Genomic DNA, 13,621 nt, shown 5'->3' on the forward strand with positions numbered 1-13,621 from the left:
AATTGGTGGGACAATTACTACCCACCTAGAAAAATTTAAAATATATCCATATCTTATACCACATACAAAAATAAACCTCAGATCAAAGTTCTACATGTGGAACGCTGAATTTTAAACCTTTCGTAAGAAGATATAAACAAATGTGTTTATATCATCAGAGTAGGCAAGGAGCTCTCAAACAAGATACAAATAAAAAAGCAAAGATCACATAGGAAAGGACTGACAAATCTGGCTCTAGCTGGGCCCAGGCATCTTCATCTATAAAATGGCAACGCTTCCTGCCCTCGGTATGTTTCATCATTATGAAGATCAAATAAGATGACAGGAGAAGTGAGGAATAAAGAATAAAAGTAAAATTTTAAAGAATGAAAAGCATAATATTCAAGTATATAAACCACAGAAAAAAAACTTACCGTAAATACTATCTTATAATACAAGAAAAAGAAACTGATAATGTGAAGCTATTCTTTTAACCTCCTTAATAATTTAGGGTTAAGTGTGTTCTTCACCTGTCTTAAATTCCTTACCATAAGTAAAGATCTCAGCAACATTATCTGAATCCGCCTGGTTCCCAAATCCCTAAAATATACAAAATAGTGGTATTATCTTATTAATAGGAATTAACTTCATTTCCTTAGATTATTATTTATTGATTTTAAAACTCTATTCATATTAGCTATATAGAGTTTATTTTCATACTAGCTAAAGTCAAGGCTCACTTTATACTCTAAAGTAAATTTCACATGAATTAAAGGGTTATATATTAAAAAATAAATCAAATTTGAACAAAGAAAATTAAAAAGCTATTGGCTCTCAAAGGAAACAGACCTCTACACGTAATGACATGAAAAGTCAGTTGTATGAATACACAACAAAACAACCTCAATTAAAAGATACTATAAATTGGAGAACAGATCTATTGCAAATATAATTGACAAACATAATATCTATTTAACATATATTAATAAGCAGGTAAGAATGTGCCTAAATAATTCTAATATAAATAGTTCTTCAAAAAAGAATTAACAAACAAAGAAAGGGTTCTCTAATTAATGGCCAAATAAATATAAGTCAAATAAGAGTATCATTTCCTTATTAAATTAGCAACATACAAACATATTTACAAACTAAGGCTTTAGCATGTTGTAAAATCAAAGCAAATCTGTAAAATGAGGGGAGGGGGCCAAGACATATGATCTTTAAAATAACTTTCAGTTCTAGAACTCTAGAAATAAGTAAACATTCCTTCCACAGTGACAAACTTGAAACTTTACCCTAAATAATCTACATGTATAGAAAATGCCCAGGCTGAATAGACCTTCCACCTAGCCAATATAAGAAAATTTGAGAATTTATGATATACTGAAAACTGATTCTAAAAGCATGCAATGTTTTGTTTTGTTTTGTTTTTTAATTTTTATTGGAGTATGGTTGCTTTACAATGTTGTGTTAGCCTCCACTGCACAACAAAACGAATCAGCCATACGTATACAGACATCCCCTCCCTTTTGGACCTCCCTCCCATTTAGGTTACCACAGGGCATTAGTAGAGTTCCCTGTGCTATACAGTATGTTCCCATCAGTTGTCTATTTTATACACAGTATCAATAATGTGTATGTGTCAACCCCAGTCTCCCAAATCCTCCCACCCAAGCATGCAATGTTGATTCAACTGCTTAGCAATCTACTGCCATAACAACACCACAGGACTTTTATTACTGAGTAAAAAGACAAAACATTTTATAGATTTAAGATAAAATTTAATATAAGATTAAATTCAACTTTACAGTTTGAGAACACAGAATAACTACATACACATACCCTAGTTGACTGATATCCAAAGTATGGGTGGATGTTCCAAAGACAGGTACTTTCCCCATAATGAACATCATGATTTCTGACCTCTGATAATCTGGTAGGTTACTTCCAAAAAATCCTATAAAAATATTAAGATAAATTTAAGATAAATTTTGCAAATGGAAAAGTTTATTTTTCCATATAATAAAAAATCATAATATATTTTTAACCACAGCTTTCAATATGTGGTAAAATAATGTCTTTGAGCTACATGTAAGTCTAAAGATATTATAATTTCTTTGGTAAAAATCATTTAATGATGTACATTATAAGATGTGTATAATGGACTAATCGATTAAGATAAACGTTTGAAAGTCTTTTGCATACAGTTAACAGTGGCAAATCATCAATTTGAATTGACTGGAGTTTTAGAGAAAGGAAAAAAAAAACTTTTGGTAGTATTTCTGATGAAACCCTTGTTCCCATTTTGTTAAGCCTAAATTCCTGTTCTAGTAAGAAAGTCAATAATTAGGCCTACTTTGGCTTCCCCAGGATTGTTGAAATGTTCTAGAATGCCATTATAACGAGCCAGGTTTACAGTCTAACACTGTGGGTTAATTCAGTATTAATTCAATATACATAATTCAAATTATTTACTTATTTGTCATTTTTCTCAAGGAACTCTTGGGTATTGTGCACATTTTGAATTTATCTATTATAGCTTTGGAAAGTTTACTTTCTCATCACAGAAGACTTAGGACACTTAATAATCACTTACTCAAACTTTTAACCCTGTTGTTTCTTTGAAAGATCAGAACAGGTATTAAAACCTGGCAATTTTTTGATCATTTCTTAAAATGCAACATAATCATTACAGAAACCTACATTTTCAATATTTCTTTAAGAGTAAATTAGTTTTTCAACTTAACTCTTCAGCCTGTATTACTGGAGTTAATAATCTCTTTCTATAAATTCAAATTGTTCTATTTATCATTTTGATTAGATCTAGGGGTAAAACTCATTTCTCTTTATAACATACTCTAGCAATCAAAAATCTCATGATCTGAACATTATTCAATCAGCATAAAGTATATTATTCTACCTAACACTTGAGCACATATTTATGGGGTAAGAAGCTACTTTGTATTTGTATCCTTACAGCAACAAATAATAGTACCTTATGAATCTAGGTACTATTATTTGTGTCAGTTTTGTCTTGTGGAAATTAGGATAAGAGAGGTTAGGAATTCATACAAGAAATTACACAGCTAACACTAAGACCTGAGGTGAGATCTATTCACATTTCCAAAGCCTATGTGTATTATTATTACTCTCTGCTTCCTCTCTATAAGGTATTTTCAACTTTCCAAGAACCCAATTACATATGTTCCTCATCACTGTGCAAAATTGGTCACTGATTTTCTGTTCCAAGCAAGCTGGTCATTAACCACAAAGATGGAAATTTTCCAACAAGTCAACTGTGAGGACAGCCAGAAGTTAACTCATTCTCTATTCCCATTGTTTGTATTTGAACTGCTGAATAGAAGTGCTAATGAGCCTCCCCAAAAGAGCAGAGCATTATTTTAAAAGCGAGCTTGGCCAACCGCCTCCTGTCTTCAAGCGCAAAAGCTACAGCAGCCCTGTTCTGTGTCCCACCGATATTCACGTGACCTGATAAAGAAAGAATACTGAGAACTTCTGAAAGAAAATATTGAGGAAAGCAGAAGTGTGATTTAAATAAAAGTCTTATTCACTGTGCCACACTGCATTGTTTTTCTCTCATGTTTTAATTCTCACGTTATTCTGAATGTGTTATGTCACAGAAATATTGCTTGTCTGTGGTATATACATTTTATAACAACATACTTGAGAAACAATAAATTAAATACTCTAGAGTAAAACAGTGACACTGAATTACCTAGAAGTCACTACAGCAATTTAAATTAATTCTCTGAAAACAAGACTAGCTGATTTGATATACCATCTTAAAATATCACAGACACCCTGGGCCTTTGCCCTAATGAGGACAATTTCTATGCACATGATGAGATTGTGATTAGGTGAAGCAGAGGTACTACCCCAAGCAGATCAACCAAAGGCGTCCACAAGGTAGGAGTCATGTGCATCAAGAAGCCCAAGCATATGGCCTGGTGTTAAGCTCAATACGTTCAATAAAAACGTGCTGAATGTGGATGCGTAATGCATGTATGCATATCCATAAAACTTTAGAAATAAACAAAGGAAAACTCTGTATTAAATATTCCAAAGGACTATTATAAACAAGTCGCCCATAGGTAGGATATTACTCAAATAAAAGGCATAAACTGAGCTCCAGAATAAATTTACATGACTCTATTATTAGTAGAAACTATTAGCAACCACTAGAGATTAGGTACTAAACCCAAGAATACAACTCAATTTGGAAATTATCCTAGAAATCATACAGTTACATTAAAATGTGATCTGGATACTCTAAAGAAAAGAGGAGGGTTAAAGTAGCAAGAGTTTGATTGCTTTAATTTGTATTTATATACAGTCTGATCATTTAATTTCCCAAAAAATTCCCCATGGCTTTCTTTCTTTCTTTTTTTTTTTTTTTAAGTAAGTTCTTTACCCTTTTACCCTTTGTGTGTGTGAGGGGAGGGGGAAGCATATGATATTAAAGCCTGAGTATCAGTACCCAGATCCTGGTCTCTAGTGCCTTTCCCCACTAAAAGGAACCACAGCTCCTCAGAGAAATGACTGATTCTAGGATTGGGGCAGGAAGTATAAAATGAACCTAAGGCTGTGCTTAAAAGAAATGTGGGGGGATATTACAAAGATATAGAAAATAGGGGCTCCACTGGCCAAATCTGGAACAGTTTGACCACCAAAATAATAATAATAATTTAATAAATACAGAATAAATTATGAAGATAAAAATATAAATCCGTGAGCTCATACCACTGTATTTAAATAGATAAACACATGTATTCCTACATACATAAGTAGGGAGAAAAAGGGCTCTTGCTTACAATGAACCCTGAGTGCCAAGTTGATAACCATCATTTTGTAACCATCATGGTAAAGACTCTGGTTCAGCTAAGAATTTTGAATGGTTGCTACATCTAGGGGGTAGTTTGGATGGAGAGCAGAATATCTGCACGGCCTAAAAGTATCTTCTCAGAGACTGCTTATTACTTGCAAGGGGGAAAATGGAAACTGTGCAGCAGAGAAATAGAACAATACTTTGCGTGATCAAAACTAACATCACCAGCGAGAAGTAGGTGTACTTCTCCGAATGGGATAATCTGAGAAGAACACTATCACTTACGTAGTATCCAGCCAGGAACCCATAACCTGAATTTAATCATGAGGAAAGAGCAGACAAACCCATGTGAGGATATTTTTTTTTTTAAGTGAGGGGTCAGGGGGACCTATAGTCTTAAAAAAATGCCCATATCATAAAAGGGAAATGTTCCAAACTAAAGGAACCAAAGAAACATCACAACTAAATGCAACTAAATGATCCTAGACTGGATGCTGGACCTAAGGAAAAACACGCTATAAAGGACATTATCAGGTCAAATGACAAAACTGAAATATGAAAGTTTGACTAAAGTACTGTATCAAAGTTAAATTTACTGATTTGATAACTGTACTCTGGTTATGTAAGAGTACTCTGGTTTATTCTTTGGAAAAATAATCTGTAGTAAAGAGCCATGCACTTACCATCCAGTGGTTAGGAAAAAAATGTAGATGTGTATATGTATGTATCTATGTCTCTCTATATGTATATATTTATATATGTGCTTATGTGTGCATATCTATATATACACACATATACATACACACACAGAGAAATGGAGAAAGGGATGGAAAAAGGCAGACAGAGAGAGAAAGGAAATGATAAAGTAAATGACATAAAATATTAATAGATGAATCTGGGTGAAGGGTATATACAGTGTTCTTTGTCGTATTCTTATGTTTGTTTATTTTCCAAACAGAAAGTTCTTTTAAAAGTCTAAGCTATCATTCACCTTTGACTAATGTCCCGTAAGAGACAAGTACCTTCTGTGAGGGCTTTCTGAATTGCTGTTTTCCAGAATAATTTGAAAAGTGAAATGTACTCACCTATTGTTTGGATGATAGCATTCTGCACAATCTTCTCATCACTGTCTTTGGAATTTGTGTTTAAGTTGGCACTGCTTATAGATTCTCCCTGTAAATCATGTGCTTCAAATTCAACACTGAGACGCAGATGTTTCAATAGGGTGTTAAAGACTTCCAGCACTGTGGGTCCTGCAAATGAACCCTGATGTAAGCAGATACATTCTTCTGGTAACGTACACTCAAATCCAATCCTCGTACTTCTCAACAGAGATTTCTGCATATTTTCTAAGTACTTGGAAATACTTCATAATTTATGAACTAACTAGCACATTAAAAAAGTAAATGAGAAATACCTAAATAAGAAAGTCTCCTAGCTATTCCAACAAACATTTACTGGGCATCTCTGAGCAAATCACTGTTTGAATCCTTGGTACAAACCACACAAAATGTGTATATTCATATAAAGATTACCAAAAACTTTCCATCTATCTAATCTTGTCTACTCAGAATAATGTGTACAGTATTGGGATAACCTGACTGTTGGGTCAGAATCCAGAGAACTATAATATAGCTCACTGTGGCCTAAGAAATTTATTTGGCATCTTTTGAGGCTGAAGAAGAAAGAATTTTGCCTCAATTATTAGACAGAAACTAGTCAATTTATCACATTCAGGTAAACTAACTATGCTCTCTGTTTTTAGTACTATAAATACTCTGCCTGTGTTTCTGGCACTGCATCTATCACGCTATACTTTAATTAGTGTTTTTATTTCTGCCTCCTACTCTAGATTCCAACGTTCTCCAGGACAGGCAGCCACGTTCAAATGCTTCTTTGAATGTACAGAACCTAAAACATAGCAACCTCACACATAATAGATATTAGCAGGTGAGACGATTCAGTCAAGGCATCACCTGTGTTTCACTTCATATTTCAAGTTAACTCTTCAATTAAGTAACCTGTTTCCATCTCTTTGAGATAAGTTATGAGTAATGACAAGTCCATATCCAAAATGCCCACTCTCATTTGACACTGAGTGAATATTAGAATATTTCAGCAGCTAATATACAGTTCCACTTTCATTTTGAAGCAAAGAAACCATAACTAGATTTTCCTCCTAACTTCAGTAATTTTATTAGGGACCCTTCCATTCTTCTAATCCCATGTGAGTGAAAAAGCATGATGTCTGACCTGTCCCTTCTCCTTGTTACCCCTCTAGTCAGTCAGTTATCAAATTCTGCTGGCTTTACGTTCCCATTTCTACTGCTGCCATCAAGGTCAAGTTCTTTCTCTGTGCCTACAATGGTGACAACCACCTGTGACTTCTAATGTGTCCTACGCTTTGCAGCCAGATGAATTACCCTATAACACATCTCTGATGAAGGGTACAGTAAATCTTTAACTCGTGTCAGTCCACTGTAGAATGACACCCGTGGCCTGGCCACAAGTGGAACTTTAAGCCGCTTCTCGGGCTTCCCCCACACTACCACCATACGTCCTCGTCAAACGGGCTACATAATACTTCCCTCCTGCTGATCCATTTTCCCTCCCTTCTCTGGACCCTGGTTTTCTTATGATATATGATCAAATTCTGCCTTGTATTACAGTGTAGGTAAAGTCATCTAACTCCAAGTAAACCATAACTTTCTTGAATTTGTACCCTCCCAATGTTTAGCATATAACTAACTGGTATTCAAGAATCTTTATTGGAAAAAAGGAGGAAGGGAAGAAGAGAATGATCTGGAGGGAAGTGTTTAACTGTAACTAAGGAAGTCTGACAACAGCCATGTGAACCTAACATTTCAAGAGAAATGAGAGCACATTTAAAAACATAGCAAATATTTTCAAAGAGTTTTCCACACATTGCTATTCCTACTGAAAAAGAAAATTCTGAAAAAGGTTAATGAATTTTTTTGTGGGGGGGTGCTGGCACTCACCTATGGAACCTTTAGCAGCAATGGCAACAGCCTCTAACAGAACCTGAATAATACCTGCTCGAACTCGTGGAGAATCTTTTTTACGAGCATCAAGGTGTCCTAGAATCTCCTGGATCACATGGTGAGAATACTGAGCCTAGAAGAACAAAATAGTGTAAAAATATATGAACAATTACATGCATCCTGGCAGAATTCATAAGAATGATAAACCACGTGACACTTAATGGAACAATATGTAGCCATTAGAAACCGTTCTTTCTAAGAATAAATAGGGATACCAGAAAATATTTACGATATCCTGAGTGAAAGAAAGTAAGTTGTAAAATACTACGTTAAATAAAATTCTGTTTTTTAAAAAGTATATAAGACTGGAATTATATATGCCTACATATTAACACTGGTCATCTGAGGGAGATTTATGAGAAATTTTTACTCTCTTTGTACCTCTCTGTAATTCCACAAAGAATATTTATACACTCTTATAACTTGATAATAGGACAAAATGTTGTTAAAAAACAGACAGATTATGACATTTATAGTACTTCTCTCTTACCCAACCAGATACATACTATTTCTTATCATGGACATCTAGCAATGCTAAACGGTCAAAACTCTCATCTAATCAAGAGCCACTACCAAAATTAAAGTCTTAACAATGTGTACCTGACGAAATTTCCTGATCAGGGCCAGCTAGTTTAATGTTTTATGGACAGAGGTTGAAATATTACCTAAGAATGATTCTTATATCAATTTTATAGTAAATGGCAATTAAAACAATCAAATCTATCAGAAGTTTTGACTGTATCAGGATAGTCTATTAAACAGAAACTCCCATTCTGGTGGGTACTACCATGTAATTTTTGATTAATGGACCTCAAAAAACATATGGTGCACTTAAAGCTCCTTCTAAAGCAATGCTGTGGACCAGAAGTCATTTCTCAGACATTTAATCAACAAATATTTATTGATTCCTTCAGTTTCTTCAACTTTGTAATTTACTTTACTTTTTGTAAAAAACAATTTCATCTAGTAACTAAATCTGAATGAGGAAGGCAAATGAAGAAATACAAGGCTACTGAAAACCAGGGGAACAGCCTTCATTATGTCCACAGATGGCCAGATCAACTTCTCACCTACTAAACTAAAATTAAATTAAAAGTTCTCATCAAAGGGGAAAGAAAATGTGCAACTATGTGAGGTGATAGATCTTGAGAAAACTTATTATGGTTATCATTTTGCAATGTTGTATACCTTAATCTTATATAATGTTATATGTCAATTATAATCTCAATAAAACTGGGAAAAAATTTTTTTAAATTATCCTTCCACACCCAAACCAGCTTTATAATAACTACCATGCATTGAAAACCTACATTATGCTAGGCATGCTATAGTAACCTAAACTTAATGTTGAATTTAGACCAAAAGCTCTAGAACAGAATGACCAGAATTTGAATCCTTACATACTACCTGTGTACCCTTGAGTGAGGTGCCTGACCTCTCTAAAGGTCAGTTTTCTGATCCGTAAAATGGGGATAATAACAATATCTACTTCATAAAATAAGGAGGATTAATGAGATAAAGCATATACATAAGGTTACTAGCATATTTAGAGGTATAGCCAGCACTTGATAAATGGTACCTTCTATCTTAATATAAAAATGAACCATTCAATGAATTCATTAACATTTCCTTCTCAAAATGAGGAAATTGAAGCTCAGAGAGGCTACATAATTTGCCCAAGTTCTATGCAACTAGTAAACAGCACATCTAGGATGAAAATCCTGGTATGACCTATACTAAAAGCTGTACTGCTTCTTACTACCTTATCTCCTTTAAATTAATGATGATTTTTTAGGGCATTACAAATGTAGACAGTGTTAAAAAATAAAGACCTAAAATCCCACTTGAATTAAGAGCTAACTGGGTCTGTTCAAGTTTTAAGAAAACCAAGGCTGTCCTCTGCAGTAGATGAGAGTGCCTCGTCAGGTGCCTCAATGCATAAAGACTATAAATATCAATTCTAATATCAGTTTATCATAAAATATAAATGCTCAATAATGTATTTAATAAATGCACAATAAAGATTGTCATCATAAAATCATTTAGTTCTTTTTAATTAGATATTTTTTCATCTTGGCAAATAAGAATAAAAGCGGTAAATAAAGATAAATGAGACAAAGAACTAAATTAAGAACACGTCTTATCTCCTACATCGTTCTCTATCTCTGTCTGAGGACATGCTTATCGACACAGAACTAAAATTACTTATATATAAATATAACAGGTAACCAATCCTTACCTGAATGGAATACATTATAACTTTAAAGCAGTGAACTGCAAATTCATTGGGATCCCATAGTCTGTGATGATCTAAATGCCTGTAAATTAACAGTAAGAAAATTCCTTTAAGAGTTCCTTATTTTTGTTACACTTTCTCCTCTAGAACCCTCAACAATATGCAAAGCCTACCAATCAAAATAATATTATCTAAAAGAAAGTCAATGTTTCCATTTCCACAACAACTGCCAAATCCTTTCATAAAACAGTAACAATAAAAGACTAGAATATACACACACACACACACACACATACATACATACATATACATATATATATGATTTTTCAATACCAACATGAGCTGGCAAGAAAGAAAAGCCCCTCAGTCCAGACTCCACAAGAAGGTGAGAATCTGGAGAGGTAAGTATACATTGAAGCCAGCAGTTGTCTTAGGCACATCTTCAGATCTCTGGTAGCTGATAGCTAGTGGTTTAAAGGGTTGTACACACAGGAGACTGGAGACAAAGTTTAGGGTCCACCCAGGAAAGGTGGCTATCAGATCAGAAACACATGCATCAATTCAAGCCGTAAAAGACGACACCTTCAATGAATCTGGGGGAATGTTCTATGTTGTAGAAGACTGTCAAAAAGCTTGTCTGTGTTGGCCTTGGCTCTGAGAAGAACCACAAAAATGAAAGTCTCTCTGAAGAATTCAACCATACACCTAGCACCCAGGCTCTCATCTTGGTTGACAGAATTCACAAGTATCATCTTGGTTGACAGAGTTCACAAGTATCTATGTGGCTCAAAAAAACGGAAGATAAGAATGTAGTTCAAAGTGGTGCCTGGATAACACTGCATCCATGCCTTCAGCAGAAGCAAAATAAAGTCTCTCATGGAGTACACACCATTAATCCAAGCCTCAAAGAATTCTCACAAATAAAGGTACAATGAATATGAGCTTAAAATTCACAGAACACACAAGGTAAAAAGCCACTAGGAATGCCAATTATCAATCAAGTTTTTAAGGACTAGGACAGTTTTATCCATGTATATATTCCCCCAAAATACCTGGTACCTTACTTGCAGAGGGCATTTAATATTTAATCAACTAATTAACTAAATAGCTAATATATAATTAACTATTTAATTAACATTTAATTAGATTAATTAACACATGATCAGGAGGTAAGTCCACTAAGTTCTACATAGAAAAGAATATGGCCCACTTCCAAGTTACTCAAGTAATCAATTATAGTTAATTCGGTAGTTTCTTTCTTTTAGACTAGCTCTCCTTAGAGATTACCTCTCGGTTAACAAGATAAAAGCTGGAATTCTGATATTAAATCAGCATGTCTGGAAAAAATAAATCTGCCTTTAGTTATATTTGACATAATTTGATTAGTTCTTAGTAGCATTTTCATAAGCTCACAGAGTCTTTAAATGGTAAATCTCAACTTTTTGGTGGTGGTAGCAGTCGGGGGTGGGGTGGGGGGAATCCCTTTGAAAACACTATAATATTTCTCTGATGCTTAATTTTGCGGTTTATAGATTCTTGTAACTAAAGCTCAACTTTGAACCCAAATATCTGCCCTAAATAAAGAATTCTGGATGTTACATTTTGACTACTTTATATATGCTATAAAGACATTATTATAGTCAGGAAGGGGAAAGGACAAGGCAAATGATTAACAAAAGAAAGACTAGCAAAAATGTCCAGAAATTACACAGAATGTTATATAAATCTATCATCTGACAACTGAGTTAGAACTCAGAGGGTTTACAAGGCTTGAGAGATAACGTCTATGTGGAGAAACTCAAGGCTCACAAATGTATTCTGCTTGGAAGGCAGCATATGAGTACCAATGAGATATTTAATATTCCTGCTCTGCTCAGTCACTGGGTATAAGATAAAATTTAGTCAGAGAAGAGAATGCGACCTAAGGCAGTCCAGCCATGGCAAAAAGAAAGCCAAGAAACAGAAGCCAGGGAATATGAGGAACTGACCAGAAGTTAATAAAATAAGATACATCATACTTGGACATTCGTTTGTTTTAATATTTTACTGGATATATACATTTCAAGGTGTGAATAAAAACTCTAGTGAAATGATGCACATGACTGTATTTCCTATTTAAGGGGGAAAATCTAGCGAAGTGGTTGAACAAGTGCTCAAAGGGATGTTGTCTGACTCAATCCTGTACCCTTCCCACATTGCTGCACTGGCTCTATTAATAACTCACTCACACAGGTAAGGGTATTTGTCCTCTGCAAGTAAATTACAACAGAAGGAACACAGCACAGTCACAAGTAAGCAGGGAAACACCAACTACTTACGCAAACACTGGTCTCACAGCATTATTCATGTTCCCAAAAGTCGCTCGGCCCAGCAGTTCTCTGAAGCAGTTTTCAGCCAGCATGGCGGGGTTCTCTTCTTTGTCAGCTGCTGAAGGAGAAGGAGGAGGGCCTATGCGACTGAAAAATAAAGACAAGCAAATGAATGCGAGAATTCTGACACTAGTTCTGACAGTTAAACAGAACAGATTTTTACTTCTCGGAAATATTAGAATGATATTTTCTTGTTATCCCAAAATAACTTTAGAGCTTAATTCTACTTCATGAACTCAACACCTTGAAGCTAATCACATAGTCTTTCAAAATTGGAGAGCTAAATTCACTTGTATAACTTGTTTCTAACTAATAGAATATCTTTTCTAAAGGCAAAATACTCAGTAGTTGCTATTTTGTTAACTTCCTACAACTTTGCTACATTTATAGCAAAATCCTAGTAAGAACAAGGTGCCCAAAGATCACCCAGTTTAACTGTAAGTGAGCAAAAATAAAATCAAGTAAAAAACTATGGCACAGTCTGAATAAAAAATAAAAATTTGAAAGCTAATTAGAACATTTGTATAAGTAGATGTCTTCAATAGACACTATTTGTTCATATTTTAAAACCTTATTTTAGATTAATGTATTCATGTGCAATAATAATTTCAAAAAAGCATGTATCTGTAGCATTGGGATAAAACCACGAGAAAACACAACTTCTTAGAATTTGGCAACCAATGGTATCAGCATTCCTGTATCCTATTTATGCTAATCCTGTACCTCAAGAGCCATAATTATGGGGAGTCAATTCTCAACTAGCCAGGTACCTTTAGAAGAATAAATATTTTAGACAGAAAAACTAACCTCAGCTACATTGCCAAGAACAGGAAAAATACCCAAGGTGTTAAAATATATCGTTTCACATTTTAGGTTTCCAAAGCTGGAGACAATCACATCTAAGGAATCTAGCATAAATACTTGCTGTAATTGCCATAAATTCTGATAAACATATAAGCGCTTGCAGAGTTAACCAGTTTCACCTTTTCACTTCTAGACCACTTTTATTTTGATATTGCACACATAATCATCACAATTACAAATTAAGTTAAAATTTTAGAACTACAGAATTAAATATCTTTTAAATTTGATTTGGATTTCCCTCTTTAAACTGCAAGAATCAGGGAGA

General features: G+C 34.3%; 1 protein-coding gene across 2 annotated transcripts in view; it reads right to left on the reverse strand.

Moving 5' to 3' along the window:
• EFR3A (EFR3 homolog A) overlaps positions 1 to 13,621 on the reverse strand; it is a 98,744-nt gene that overhangs the window by 33,320 nt on the left and 51,803 nt on the right. For both annotated transcript variants that reach the window (XM_082675171.1, XM_082675172.1), the window contains exons 7-12: positions 12,442 to 12,579; positions 10,127 to 10,205; positions 7,825 to 7,960; positions 5,911 to 6,078; positions 1,822 to 1,936; positions 528 to 579 (exon numbers count right to left, since the gene is read on the reverse strand). In XM_082675171.1, the coding sequence (XP_082531297.1) occupies positions 528 to 579; positions 1,822 to 1,936; positions 5,911 to 6,078; positions 7,825 to 7,960; positions 10,127 to 10,205; positions 12,442 to 12,579 (688 nt within the window). The remainder of the gene's footprint in view (positions 1 to 527; positions 580 to 1,821; positions 1,937 to 5,910; positions 6,079 to 7,824; positions 7,961 to 10,126; positions 10,206 to 12,441; positions 12,580 to 13,621) is intronic.

The sequence above is a fragment of the Grampus griseus genome (genome assembly GCF_964374135.1).
Source record: "Grampus griseus genome assembly, chromosome: 17".
In the NCBI taxonomy this organism is placed as follows: domain Eukaryota; kingdom Metazoa; phylum Chordata; class Mammalia; order Artiodactyla; family Delphinidae; genus Grampus; species Grampus griseus.